General features: G+C 43.1%; 1 protein-coding gene across 1 annotated transcript in view; it reads left to right on the forward strand.

Annotated features, from left to right (window-relative positions):
- Positions 1–14,506, forward strand: part of LOC104281732 (poly(U)-specific endoribonuclease-A-like) — a 15,730-nt gene extending 1,224 nt beyond the window's left edge. The window contains exons 2-7 of the mRNA XM_009879777.1: positions 9,363–9,462; positions 11,405–11,516; positions 12,722–12,843; positions 12,929–13,041; positions 13,662–13,815; positions 14,237–14,506. Coding sequence (XP_009878079.1) covers positions 9,363–9,462; positions 11,405–11,516; positions 12,722–12,843; positions 12,929–13,041; positions 13,662–13,815; positions 14,237–14,506 — 871 coding nt within the window. The remainder of the gene's footprint in view (positions 1–9,362; positions 9,463–11,404; positions 11,517–12,721; positions 12,844–12,928; positions 13,042–13,661; positions 13,816–14,236) is intronic.
- The last annotated feature ends 350 nt before the right edge of the window (positions 14,507–14,856 follow it).

The following is a 14,856-nucleotide window of genomic DNA, read 5'->3' on the forward strand; positions in this document are numbered from 1 at the left end:
GGCGGCGGTCGGGCCGGTGGGCGGTGCGGGGGCCTGTCAGGGGTCTGTTACCGTACCGCACACATAACGGCCTTTTGACCTTTATTAACTGCAAAAACAATGACGGGGGAAAGCAAAGGTTAGGAAAACGACAATACCGCCCTTTTCTAACCGGCAACCACAGTCCCCGCTGTGTTGTCAGGCGTAGAAGAGGATGGCTTCTGTATGTCAACACCACAATTCGTTATTGCATCAAATAAAGCTCTCAAGCGGTAACTTGCCCTGCTGGTACCCTCTGGGAGCCCAGATCCACGCACGGCCCGCAGTAAGGAGCAGGGTGCCTGGGTGCTGGGGTGGCCGGCACCAGCCCTTCTGAGGCCTTCTGTCAGTCTGCCCCGTCTCATCGCAGCCAGCGATGGCCAACAGCCTGATTAATTAACGGCTATGCTTATCGGAAAAGCGCGAGAACTGAGCTGTGCAGCAGGAAAGGATGTTTCAGCCAGGCCGCTTAAAATTTTGGGTTACAGCGATGTGTACAAGTTAATGACTAATAAGCAAACGTGACTTTGTGTCTGTTCATGTTTAAACATGAAACGCTTCAAAGGTCTTTAATCAGTATGTCTTAACCTGCAGTAAACAGGCCTCGATGGTTCCTAGGCACAGTTTCTCCTTACAAAATCAAGGAAGGCATATGCATGATAGTCCTAATATTCAGATTAAAAAAAACAACCAATAAAAAATTTCCCCTCTTCGCCCCTCAGCTCACACAGGGGTACTGAGCCACCTGTGTCCCCAAGCACTTGCTTTCTCCCAGCCTCTGGGCCACTGACTGTGCAGGCAGCTCATCTGGCTGTCAGAACATCCGTCAGTCACAGAATCACAGAATCACAGAATGGTCAGGGTTGGAAGGGACCTCTGGAGATCATCTAGTCCAACCCCCCTGCCAGAGCAGGGTCACCTACAGCACATTGCACAGGATGGTGTCCAGGCGGGTTTTGAAGGTCTCCAGAGAGGGAGACTCCACCACCTCTCTGCGCAGCCTGTGCCAGTGCTCTGCCACCCTCAAAGTAAAGTAGTTCCTCCTCATGTTAAGATGGAACTTCCTATATTCAAGTTTGTGCCTGTTACCTCTTGTTCTAAAGCCATGGTTCATCTGGGAATTAGCACTGGTGAATAAAGGCAGATTAACAGACCAACCCAAAGGTAAGCAGGTCACGTCACTGCACAGGCTATACCTAAACTTTACCAAGACATTTAGTTGCAGGAATGGAGTTATTTACTCCTGGCATTTCTGTGATAAAAGCGTGCCTGGCTGTGTAATCCTTTCTTACTTTTCTCTTTGAGGACTGCTGCTGCACCAGAAACTCCCAGGTGGAGTGATTATAGCACCATTGGATAGAGAGAAGGGCTTCAGGATTGAGAGGCTGAGGCTTAGGGAACTGGGGAGATAACTAAGAGACAGGCTGCACAGGGACCAGAGCTTGGTGGGAGACAAACAGTCAGGTGAGACTCCAGCTTAAGAATTAACACTTAGGGAAGGATGGAGACCTCAAAGTCCCCATTCCCTGCTCTCAGTGAGCTCTGACTTTTTAAGAAAGACAAAGAATTACTGGAGACAATCCAGCAGAGGACTACGAAGATGATCAAGGGACTGGAGCATCTCTCCTACGCGGAAAGGCTGAGACACCTGGGTCTGTTTAGCCTGGAGAAGAGAAGACTGAGAAGGGATCACATCAACGCTTATAAATATCCAGAGGGCAGGTGTCAAGATGGGGTCAGACTCTTTTCAGTGGAGCCCAGTGACAGGACAAGGGGCAATGGGCACAAACTGGAACGCAGAAAAATCCATCTCAACATGAGGAAAAACTTCTTTACTTTGAGGGTGGCAGAGCACTGGAACAGGCTGCCCAGAGAGGATGTAGAGTCTCCTTCTCTGGAGATATTCAAAACCTGCCTGGATGCGTTCCTGTGCAACCTGCTCTAGGTGACCCTCCTCTGTCAGGGCGGTTGGACTAGATGATCTCTAGAGGTCCCTTCCAACCCCTACAATCCTGTGATTCTGTGACCTGGCTAGGTTCCCACTGACCAGCCCAGGCTGTGTCTCTACTGCTTTTCAGTGTTGGTCAGCTTATGGAGACTTGGCAGCAAGAGACAAAGCTCCCGCGGGCATGTCCAGCAAATGCAGTGTCTCAGAAAATTTCCTCTTCCCTATATTCATGCACAAAACGTGACCCAAAGGCCTGCTCTGGCTTCTTCAGGGAAAGGACTGAGCCTGCTATAGATCTGCACAGTTTGTTCCAGCTGCCATCTTTTACTCAGTCTCCCTGAGTGAGCCTGTCCAGCCTAAATGTGTCCTTTGTGCACGTGTGAGCCCTAGCTGCTTTGGTCTAGAAGCCTGTAAAGCACAGTTCTTGCTTACCCTTTCTAGATCCACCAAAGAAGTTTAAATTAACTCTGAATGATCCCTTTCCCTCTTCAGGGAAATTCAGGCACCTGACTAGAGGTGACAAACCAGCACTTACCTGTTGGCCACCTTAGTTAGAAAAGCAAAATACTTAGGCCAGAAATGCAGAGAGATGACTGTATGCTTTAGAAACAGGTCTTATTCACAGGCTTTCCTTGATCCTTGACCTTGGCAAAGGTCAGCATCTGGTGCTTGATGCATCAGTTTGGTTAGGCAGAGCGTCTTCTGCAACACTATTGCCCCATTCCTTTGGCAATGCTGTTCACATGCAAGTGAGACAGCACCAAATTCCCTTCCCGTTCCCTTGTGCCAGAAAAGAGGAACAGAGAGCAGGGGGAGCCTGACCTCAGCTCCCGCACAAGCAAACGTTCACTGCCCCGTGCAACGGGTTTGACAAAGTATTGCCTGATCTCTTCAGTAGAGAAAACCCACGGTGTTAGCAAGGCCGCTCTCTAGACTCTCAAGTTTTCTTACTGCCTGCATAGACCTGGGAATGACCCAGATTCTGCGCTGATCCTATTTACTTTTGATCAGCACTTCGTTTCTGTTGGCCAACACAACCTTTTACATGCTTTGGGATCCTTAAATTTTTCTTAGCTCAACAGCTAAATCATAGGACAGAGGTTTTACAACAGATTTAAGTACATGTTTGGTTATGAAATCACTAGCAATGCTACCGATCTGACCTGTAATTTTATCAAAGATTAATTTAAATCTGCTGACTCCAGTGATGCTGCTGCGTGTAAATGGAAATTCCCTGGGCTCCCATCTGGGCTCTCTCTGCTAATGTGAATAAAGGAGTTGCAACATTTTTATGAACAGAATTTGCCTGGTGGCTTCTGTATTTTAAATGAAAGCCTAGGAAAAGACTTCCTGCATTCAGCTGATAAACACAGGCACTGTATTTTTGTCATTTTTCCTGCTTCCCCAGAACTGCAATAAATGGTAACAAAAAATGGTAGAGAAAAAATTCAGTGAAAATGAAGGATATTCAAGTTTGAGACGCATTAATTTCCCCTACCAGTGTCAGAAGGAAGCCTCACTTCTAAGCGAGCTGGCTGCATGTCCTGTCCCCTATGCAATTCCACGTGGCAGGCATCCTCATTACCCGCAGCTTTGAATGGCTCTAATATGATTCTTTGAAGGGGTACATGGACCAGAGGTGCAGAACCATTTGTATAAATAGGAGCCTAACAATAAACCATTTTGGCTTCTGTATGTACATGTATACAGTTTAAACCTAAAGCTATGTTTTTCAGGAATTAATTATTATGAACAAGAAAATTTTAAAACTATTCATCAAACAAAAATAAGCTTTAAACCATCTGGAGGTTAGTTTAGCCACATAATGAATGCACGCTCCCCAGGACAGGGACTGGAGTGGGTACCTGTACTTGCTGGCACCTGCCATCACGTACTTCCAGTGGTGCATGCAAAGTGCTGCCTTTGTAAAACATTTCCTGGCTATAAGTCCTCCTTATATTTACAAGGTTGCAACTAGCAATTTCAGCTGTAAAGGGAGAAGCACAGGTTTTTTAATTTTTATTCCCCACCTATAATTTTTTTGATCCTTGATTTATTATCAACTTCCCTTCTATTGTCAAATAATAACTGTATATAGAACAGCAAGACTAGAATGGCCCGTCCGTCTCAGTCAAGGCTTTCAGACTTGAAGACCTTATTTCTGGACCCAAAAATCATGCAGAGATCTAAAATGTGTTAAAAAATAATCCAACGTAACTCCAGAAGGAGTGCCGTGACTCATGTCTGTAGCTCATACAAGGATCTGAGGTTGGTATCTGAAAGCCCAGGTGGGATTGGGCAGCGGTTGCCGTGCGTCTCTCTGCCGTCACCTTCTGCATTGCCTGCCGGACTGATTGTCTGCCGAGATAAGGCGAAGGGGGAGCCTCTTAGAAGTGGCTCTGACTTTCTAGTCTGAGCTTGCCTGCACTGAGAAAGGCGTGAGAGGTGGTACTGTCCTTGTCTTCTTTGTGGGGTTTGTCACCTCCTGCCTCTCCCTTGCCTTCCTGCGCTGCCTGTCAGGCTGAGTGACAGTCGTCAGCGGGCAAAGGGAGTATAAGAGGGAGACAGCTCCATGCCTAGGACTACCAGGAGGATTTCTGAGCTTCAGGTTTCATTTTCCCTGCTCGGTGTATTTGCTAAGGGAAAAACTTCTTCCTGGCATGGCTAATCGGTAAGAGAAAATCATACTAATTCTTCGCTAACACAAAGGGCAGCGGGCACGGAATATATCCATCTGGGAGACGTGTAAAAGGGAGTTATATGAAACGCAGCACTGCAATAACCCTGCTTTCTGTTTCTGTTCTGTTTTACTTACTTGCGTCCGTGTACAAAGTTGGTGGGACAACTGAATCATAAGCTGTTTTAGCTAAAATAAGCTGCTGCTAAGGTCAGATTTTGCTTAAACACAGCTGATGACGTAGAATAGGTTCTCCAAACATCACCTGCCTGCTCAGGACCTTGGCAGAGTGTTTGCCGTGTAAGTGCCCACTCTTAACGTTTGTCCCTTGACAATACATTTTCCTTTCCACCTACAAAACCTGTCTTACTTATCCTTCAGTATTTCAAATACTGACTTTAAACTAACAAAAACTTCACTGGACTCAAGGAAAAGACATATGCATGGGCATAAGAGGAAAATTGAGAGAATTGCTGATGCATGTATTTCACAACATTTGAACCAATTTCTCGAAATGATTGGAAACTTCTTGTAAATGACTGCTCATGAGGCTTTCCAAGCGCTTTTCTTCTCTATGCCAAGATTAAAGGCTTTTTAGAATTGGGTGTTGTTCAAAGGATGTCTGAAGGTAAACTTACTTTAGAGAAGATATTCAATCAAACCTTCTTTGCAGGGTTTTGTATAACCCATTTGCAATACATGTTTTTCTTGCTTTGACACTACTGAGTTGCTTACATGATTTGCCACTGACCCTTTAATTCTCTTCATGTCTTGAGTCATTTCTGATTTATAGCAGCAAAAGACATCTTCTTGGGGCATTGTTTTGAATAGAATGAGGGTTTCATACAAGAAAGTAATTTGGAAAAACAGGCGCACCACGTGAATGTTTTGCTTGAAAGCTATAATAAAATGGAGATGTTAGATTCTTTGGCTCTAGCTGCAGTGCTGGTGCATTAGAGTTACTATTGCAAAGAGCCTCCCCCAAAAGTTTTCTCAGCTCTTACAAGTGCAGACTAAGTGTTCTTGTTATTGGGGTGGTGCTTTGCGCACGTAAGCACATCCAAGCAAGACTCCAACTGGACAAAGTCCAATTGGCCAGACTTCTCGCACAGAAATAATTTATTCTATGTGAAAGCACAAATCTAACAACTGAGAGATTTCACCATAGGGAGGGGACTGAGAATTAATGATAAAAATCTCTGGTTTGAGTCATACATGCAATCGTATTGAAAATCAGAGAGTGAACACACAATACTCTTTTTCAGGAAAATCTTACCTAAATGCTGTGTGTCATGGATTTGCATGGTGTTGGGCTTTTTGCATGGTGTTGGGCTTCTCTTTGAAGTTGTCTCACCTCATATGTATAAGCTAAGTTTATGGACCTTTTGTAGAGAAATACTGTCCAGAAGGAGTTTTTACAGGATGACTGTGGAAGTTGCTAAACAAGTTATTTGCTTTGGCAGGCATATATTTTTCTTTATTTTGATCTTCAGTTACAATGTGTACAGGTGCTCTGCTCTGTTTGGAAACTAAAGAGACAATAGAAAGAAGAGGAAAAGTCCATGATGATATTGTGGTAGCACCTAGCAGAGAAAAAGGGGAGAAGTCTTTTATTTTATAAAATTAAGTGACTTTAGAGTTTTAGGACACATTTTCTGAATGCAGGAATACATTTAGTAGAAATATATTTATTAAATAAATATGAGGCTTGAAATCTCTAGGTACGCTGTTGCTGTAACCCTCTCCTGAGTAGACACCCTGCGCTTGCCTCCATGAGCTCATGTGATATTCCATAACATTTCTAGAGAAGGAAAGATCAAACAAAGCCCTACAGTCCATTATAAACACAGGACAAATCTGCCAAGAGCAGACCAAGAACAAGCAGTAGGTATTGAAGGGATGACAGATTTCCTGTATGGGTGACTTTTACCAAAATACACACATACTAAAATATATGTATATAAAATACTATATATATGGAACAAAATATTAAAACCACAGCTGACATCCCACCTGATATTTCACATACCTTGGATGTTCAACAGACAGCAGACTTCTATCCGCCACTGGTAGTTATTTCCAAAATAAAAACTGTATTTAAACATAATATGGCAGTATGCGAACAAATGGGATAAGCTGATGCAGAGGAGTAGACAGAAGGAGAAAAGTGATCCAATAAAATGTGGTCAGTCCAAGGTAACACGAATGTAGACTTGAAGTTTGAAAAACATCTCCAGTACTGTTCTTTGAACTTGTTGATCCTGTTCTTGGGACTTCAGCTGAGCTGGCGAGATGAACAATTTTCTGTTTAGTGTTGGTTTGTAAGCTTGTTTTGAGAAGGAATTGCACTTCTTAAGACTCTGGAAAGAATATACGGCTGAAAATAAATAAAAATGCTCGTGTTGGTGCCTTCTGTGATATGCTGAGAGGCTAACTCCCCGTGAAGTTGAGGAGGTGCCTTGTTTGGGCTGCATAGCCAGTATTGATAACGTGATGCCACAAGCCACACTTCTGCTCTGGAAGCAGAGCCTGGGGTTTCGGCAAGGGCTGAATATAGCTCCTTTGTGACAGCCTCCTTCTGCTCCGATGTAAGATCCATGCAAGTATCCATGCTTGTTCCAAGCAGAAATCTTCCTGCATATTCCTGTTTAACCCTAGCAACAAACATATCCTTTGCTGCCATTTACTAGAATTTTTAGTCTTTTTCCTTCCCTCAGGTATTGACACCTATTCAAGCCCAGTTCAAAATTCAAGTGATCCTGTAGATCTCCCATCAACGATGATCTCAAAGTATCACAGAGCCTGAGTGCAAACAGACTGTCAGTGCCTCCAGCGTACCTGAGGTACGTGATGGCTCCAATTCCCAGCTGCAGGCAGACTGAGGTGTGGCAGCCAAAGCTCTTACGGTTGTCTGCCCTGCCCTTCTGTAGGAGGCTGATGCTGAGTATAATGTGAATATTATATACGTTCTTTATTCTCCTCAGCTGCTGCCACTTATCCTCTGGTACATTAATGCAAACTGTCAGCTTTTGGCTCTTAACTCAGGGATATAAAATCCTTTGGGCAACAAGCTCTCAAGGAGCTAAGTGCAGATTGCTTAGGCTTTTCAGGATTTTAATCTTAGGCTGTATAAGCTCCGTCCCACAGTTACACTGACAATTCTGGAGAGAAAGGATTGCTCAATAATGTGAAAAAAAGTCCCAGTTCTCCAGGTATAGTTTGCTACTTTCCGTTTCCTTCAATATGGACCTTATTCCAGCAGTTTATGAGCCAGCAACAAAGTGCAGTCCAGGACAGGAGAAGGCACACAAAATATTGCTGTACTGCTTCTAGACTAATCTCCCACCGTTTGTTTAATGCCCTCTTTTTTCTGCTGTGACTTCTGTTCCCTCCCTGCAAACAAGAGGGCAGGTGCCCGCCTGGCTCGCTTTTTGCTCTTCCTGCCTGCCTCACATCAAGGCTGCCATGTCAGAAAACTGTTTGTGACCTTACCACAGTATTTGTTTGCTCTTTCTGCTAGAGAGCATGGAATTTGCCACTGGCTGGAGGATGCAGCGAGTATCTCCATCCTGGCCAGAATAGGAGAAGACATAATGGTAATCAGGAGGTTCAGAGTAGGGCTTGAAGGCACCTTGGTTCATTCTGGGAGAACTGATGGCAAAATCATCACAAGTTGCCCAAATGGCTATTTGAAATAAATGCCCATTGTTGACAGATTTCTGCACTTTTCTTCTTTTTTTGGGAACATCTGCTTTGGAGGAGAAATTAAAAATTATCAAGCGGTTCTTCTCTGGGCTTCGATGTATGTGCTGGTTTATAACTGATTAGTTCAACTGTCAATCATTTAAAGATTAATCCACTTCTCTTTCTTCTCCGCTTTGTTCTTTGTCTTGACACTCACTTTGTATGGGTTAGTGAGGACATAATGCCCTTGAAACTGGAGCTAACTTTGGGCAGTTCATCACACTAACAACCCTTCCTAGATCTTGGTGATAGATGGATGGATGGATACACTTCTGAAAACTATACACTACTATGCAGGACAAAATTCCATTAAAATGAGGAAAGGACCAGCCTGGGTATGTTTGAATGTGCATCAGAGATCAATGCATGAGATAATTTTATTGTATGCAGACCATGTGTTCAGAGTCATGGTCGTCCTTCATCACACTAACATGCTAGGATAACCACATGTATGGGCAAGGGGAAGCATCTCTAGGGTGGAGTCTTGCAGGAAAAAAGGCTAGGAAGAGTGTATATATAAGTTTGCTGCTAGAAAAGGATCATAGAGAGAATTCTTTGCTTCCTGTTTTGTTGTGTATGATTGCTGCACGCTGATAACAATGTCCTGCTTATCACTGGTTTGTACATAAAATCCTCCTGAATGAAACACCATCATCTTCATTATTATTTCAGTGCATGGAAAGGTGCAGGAAGGCTTATTAACATGAACTTTGTTAAAATATACTCTAAAATAACTATAGGGAAGGCTCAAGTTTCCTTACAGTTTACCTGCATTTTGTAGATATGAACATGAACCGTAAGCTGTATGTTTTTTAGAGCAGCACTGACAGAAAGGTGTGGGGAGAAGAGAAAGCTCTCCTTATGACAAGCTAGTATCCAGAATATAGAGTGACCTTAGAAGACTCTAAAAGTGACTTGCAGAAATAACAGCATATGTCTTTTTTAACATGTGTATTTCTCTGGGTTTCTTGACAGGAAGGCCTTAAATCATGAACTTTCTAAACTTTTCAATGAGATGTGGGATGTGGATGTTAACCGCCTTATGCCTGGGAAAGACTACACAATTGATTTGCAGGTAACCAATTGCTAGGTCCCATGAGGATTAAGGGCAGGATGGTACAGTAGGAAAAGGTGTCTGCAAAACTCCCTTTAGCTAAAAGAGTTGCCTATGCTTTGTCATTTCCACTAATGGCATAGGCAGGACTTCCTAATGATGAAGAATCGCTTAGGAGAGGGAACAGTAAAGAGAACACAATAATGGTCAACAATATGCTGGTTACAAGTGGAGTCTCTCAGGTGTCTGTCTTGGGTCCTATAACATTTAATATCGTTATCAGTGGTCTGGAGGAGGAGATGGAGTGCAACCTTTCCAGTTTTGCAGATAGCAGTAGACTGTGGTGATGAAGTTGGTATGTCCAAGCGCAGGGCTTCTCTTCAGCTGGACCTAGGCAAGCTGGAGGAATAGGCTAAGGAAGGAACATCATGAAATTGAACAACGATAAATGCAGCCAGAACAGGATGCCAACAGAAGCTGTGAAATCTCCACCTCTGGAGGTTTTCAAGACCCAACAAAATGACACCCTAAGCAATATGGTCTGAATTCAGTGTTGACCATACTTCAAGCAGGACTAGAGATGTCCTGAGGTCCTCTCCACCCTGGATGTTTCTGTATGTGTATGACTGCTTCTGTGTATGGTCTGGGTGACTTGCAGCGAGGGAGAAGGGGAGATAGGTCCCAAGTCATTCTTGGGGGAATAAGGGAGGAATTTGAGGAATTCTTGGGTCTTTTCTGGAGAGTTAGGAGTATCACAGAGGTGTGGGTGAGGAGGGCTTCAGGGTTGTTGCTACCAGTCCCAGGGAACTGTGAGGGAGGACTGAGTATCAGAGTTGATGAGCAGCCATTTCACTCTCTGCCAGCTCAGCATAACGGAAACACGACCATGTGTTTTGGCCACAATTTGCAGCATGCCACTGAATATTCAGTATCCTGTTTTGTACTCACACACATGCTCAAACACTTTATTTCAACATTGCTTCATATTGTAAGTTACAATTTTCTGTTGCTGATAAACTTGAAAAAAGGGTATATACCTCAGGCCAAAATGTGTGTGGGGAAAATTTTTCCCATATGGTTTCTCCATTTCTCAGAAAAAAGTCTCTAGTTACCCCTCACCCATCTTAACAAACTACTACTCATCTTTTCTCCTCTTTCCTTGAGAATGCCCTGTTTGGAACAGAAATTTGAAAATTGTCAGGAAAGCCTCCTTTCCATTTTGGATGTGCTTATTAGTAACATTGATTAAAATGCCCTTAAATGTGGCCAACCAGAAGTCTTTGAAAATTTCAGAGCACCAGGATGCACCAGTCCAAAGCTGGTGGAGCTGTACAGATACATATCTTGGCATCTCCCTCGTGTTGGGGCTGCGGCCATGAGAGAAAGAGAAAACAAAGGCTGAGACTGAGGGAGTCTGCTCAGGAGTTGGATTGCTTAAGCATTATCATGGAGGAGAGGAGAATTAGACTGGCTAGCTTAGGAAGTAGGGACTCAGGAGAGAAACAACCCCTCTGCTGCACGGCATGGTCTCATAGACTATATGCAGTAGGTCTATGGGTTACAAAAGAACAGAGACAGAAGGTGCCCGAATCACCCTTTTATTTATTTGTGGTGGGAGGGAGCCTTGGCTCTACATTACTTCTCGTTATCATTTGTGATGTATATAGCATAGTAGCACAGCTGGTTACTGACCAGAACTGAGCTATCACCATGGGTCATCACAATCATCTCTGAAAATGAATCAAGAGAGAAATTTCAGACTCTTACAGTGTCAGAGATTCTGTCTTTTTTCTTTATGCTGGCAGGTCTTCTGTAATGTCTTCTTTTGTTTTGTAGGGAGACCATTCATAACAAAGAATTCTGATAGCATTATGGCTTTTGTTTTGATTATTATAAGGGCAGGCACTGTGTCTTCTAAGGACATCTTACTTCTTTCATTGTTTTACTCTGGTGTTTCTCCTAGGGAAAAGCAGGTGCTGCACAGCAAGGTGACAATGGTGTCCAGGACAGCGCAGCCAGACATCTGTTTCACAATGTAAATGAAGAACGCCTGAAGAGCATAAAAACTTTTGCAAGTGAGACCCATTCTTTTGTTAATGGTGGAAATGACATGAAGAATCCATGTTGGTTTTTCTGTGTTTGCCTAAGTAGAACATTATATATAATTTGTGTGGTGGTGAGGATCATCAGGCTGCGTGTCATTTGAAGGTAGTTTCCACAACATTTGCATGGAGGTTACCTCTAACCTCAGCCTCAGCAAGAACATCCTTTTGTGCCTTAGCCAAAGTCTGAATTTCTCTGTGGTTCTTCCACTACAAAGTGAAACGGATGTTATTGCTTTGATGTTATTCCATGTATGGAAAAAGATGCCAAAGTCATCTTTCCTCCTTTGCTCACAACTTCTAGCCCTTTCAGATAGCACTAGGTCCACAGCTACTTCTTGCATTTCTGTTGGGGGCTATCCCTCAAGCATGTCTATGAATACGTTTCCTTCCCTGATTTTTCTTTTCCCCAGATAGTTACACTAAGCTGATCAAACAGCCAGCATAATGGGGAACATCATTTGTCTCTCTTTCCCCAACTCCTCTCTGAGCCACACAATCCTGTGTCTAGTGAGGGCAGCTCTGGTACCCATTGAACCCTATGCTGAGTCCCTTCAGTTCACTAAACTGGCGGGAAATTACTTAGGTTTTTGACCTCAAGTATTTTTCTATCAGCTTGGTGTGCTGAATCAGCCCCCAGAGTCCACTGAGTGTCAGAGCATGAGTAGAAGTGACAGGAGGGAGCAGGTGGCAAAAGGGGTGCAAAGGAGGAAATGAACCCATCCACTCAGTGGCCATGCGGTCAAGCTCAAGCCATCTCATGTAGGTCTATGCTGTATTATTCCCTGTCTGAATTAATGCCCACAAAGCCTTCTGTGAGCTCATCTCAAGTTTATAAGCCTATGTTTGTAATTTTGGTGGTCAGCTGTCGTTTGTTTTGGTAGAAGGTCATTATTGCTTCAGCGCTTGGTTCTGTAAGGAAGCTCGGTAGCAAGCTGCTTATCTTAAAAAGAAGTACAGCGGTGGTCTGACCTTGAGTCACCTCTAGACCTACATGCAACAGTGTACGTGAGAACAAAATCTGACATATAAAGGAATATCTTTCTCTAAGGTCTGTCAAGGCATATTATATGGCAACTTTTTATGATGGCATTCTCTAATGTCTGGATCACAGGTATGATTAGGCATATGGGCTGTTCATCAGGATGAACATGCTGAAAGTTTCTCTTTTTCTACAGCCTTTATTTCCTTATTGGACAATTATGAGACATCAACTGGTGTAGCAGAAGTAGTGACTCCAGAAGAAATTGTTGAAAACAATAGTTTTCTTGATGCTATCTTAGCGACAGAAGTCATGAAAGTGAGTAACACAGATCTTTTTTAGTTTCTAAAAACACTGAATTAAAAAGTAAACTGTGTATATATCTTGGTTTTCTGTCCTTCAGCTGGCTCATGAATACCTGCTTAAAAAAAACCTAGCAAAGCCAAACCTTGCCAATTTCAAACATCAGCTCTATGACATCTGGTTCCAGCTCTATGCCAGGAATGGAGGAGACAGGTATGTTTGATGGATATGGCCTCTGATAATCTCTACGCTATTCTGACTTAAGTAAATGTAAACCCAAGTGCCATCTGTTACACACAGAACTGGAAGACAGTCTCAGAATATGGCCTAAATGAGGTGTTCATTGCTCCCACCAGATTGTGTTTAAAGACTTACTGATCAGATACTAACAGTATTGCCCCTTGGGGTACACCACTGGTGAATTGCCTCCAGCTCCAGTGCCCCTAATCACAGGCCTTCAACTGCAGACATTCGTCGACTTTTCAGCCCACCACATCATCCACTTTTCTAATCTGTACTTCATCGGTTTGTCTTTGAGTCTATTATGGGAGAAAATGTCAGAAGCTTTGCTAAAATCTGGATAAGCAGCAGTGCTGCATCTGTGGCATTTACTAGCAACCCTCATCATCAAATACAAATTTAGACTTTGTGGCTCGATTTCTGTGCAAGTTTTGTGCAAAGTAAGAAAGAAAACCCAACAAATCCAGACAAATAAAATAGCTGCTCACAAATCAACCTAAGCAAGCTTGTGCATCTTCTTGCCTTTTACCTCTGCCAATTTGAACCATTTAAACACATAGAAGACCTATATATTATTCTTTGGTTTATTACAGACCTGATTCTTGTGGGTTTGAACATGTTTTTGTTGGAGAAACAAGGCGTGGTAAACAGATCTTAGGTTTGCACAACTGGGTGCAATTTTACCTTCAGGAAAAGCGCAACCAAATTGACTACAAGGGATATGTCGCTCGGAAGAACAAAACCAGGGTAAGAACAAGCAGGGTGCCTTTGCAAATAAGACAAATAGATCCAGAGATAAAAGCTGTAGTAATGAATCAAGGCACAATAGTGCAATCATAGGCTCAGCTGTTTTGAACGTAAATTGCCCAGGTGTATATAAGCAGGAGAAATACTAGCATGCCCTCAAACCCAGTTTCTTTTTTTGCAAAAACTGTTTTAAAAAGTAGAACTGGTATTTACAGAATCGCTACAGGGCTGAAGCTTAATTGAGATAAATGATCCTGTATGCTCCGGAGGACAGGGAAAAAGCTGTGCTCCAGCTACAGCACTGTGGCACAGCAAGGATGACTGAATCTTGCAATGCTCTCAAAAATCTGAAGTCAGAAAATGTATCTGTCTGGTCATAGCTGTGTTTGAGATTATTCTGTTGTTTTGTTTATGCTTTCAGCCTGACAAAGATCACAGAGTGTTGAGCATCCAGTTCAGCTGGAAGGGCTCAGTCAAGCCAATTGGTAGCACCTTTATTGGGGTCAGCCCGGAATTCGAGTTTGCCCTTTACACTGTCCTTTTCCTGCTGGCTGAAGAAAGTGTCACACGTGAAACAGTGAAGATAGAGGAATATGAGCTACAGATGGTTGTTTGTCGCCATGGGCAGCACATTGGAACAGCGTATCCAGTACTCCTCAACACCAGTAGTGAAGATTACTACTTAGAGTGATCAGGCAACATTTCTTTTTTTTTTAACTTTTTTTTGTGGGGAGTACACGTGACTGGATGACAGAATAAGTTGATGTGTTGTTTTATACAACTCATTTAAAGTAAAAATTGACGACTCACTCACTTTTGGTCTGCAATGAGATTTTTAATCAAAAGTGTGTCATGGCTCAGTGTCTGACAAACCTTGAAACATAATTCTGCTCACTCATATTAAAGGCCAGGTCAAACTTACATCAGCCTTCCATCGTGCATGATAACACTGAAGTTTTCAGCATATAATGGAATTTAGGAAAATGACATATTAAAATTAATAGTTCTCTTATTTGTTAACTACACCATGTCTGAAAGAGC

This window comes from Charadrius vociferus, unplaced genomic scaffold (assembly GCF_000708025.1).
Source record: "Charadrius vociferus isolate BGI_N301 unplaced genomic scaffold, ASM70802v2 scaffold90, whole genome shotgun sequence".
Classification (NCBI taxonomy): Eukaryota; Metazoa; Chordata; class Aves; order Charadriiformes; family Charadriidae; genus Charadrius; species Charadrius vociferus.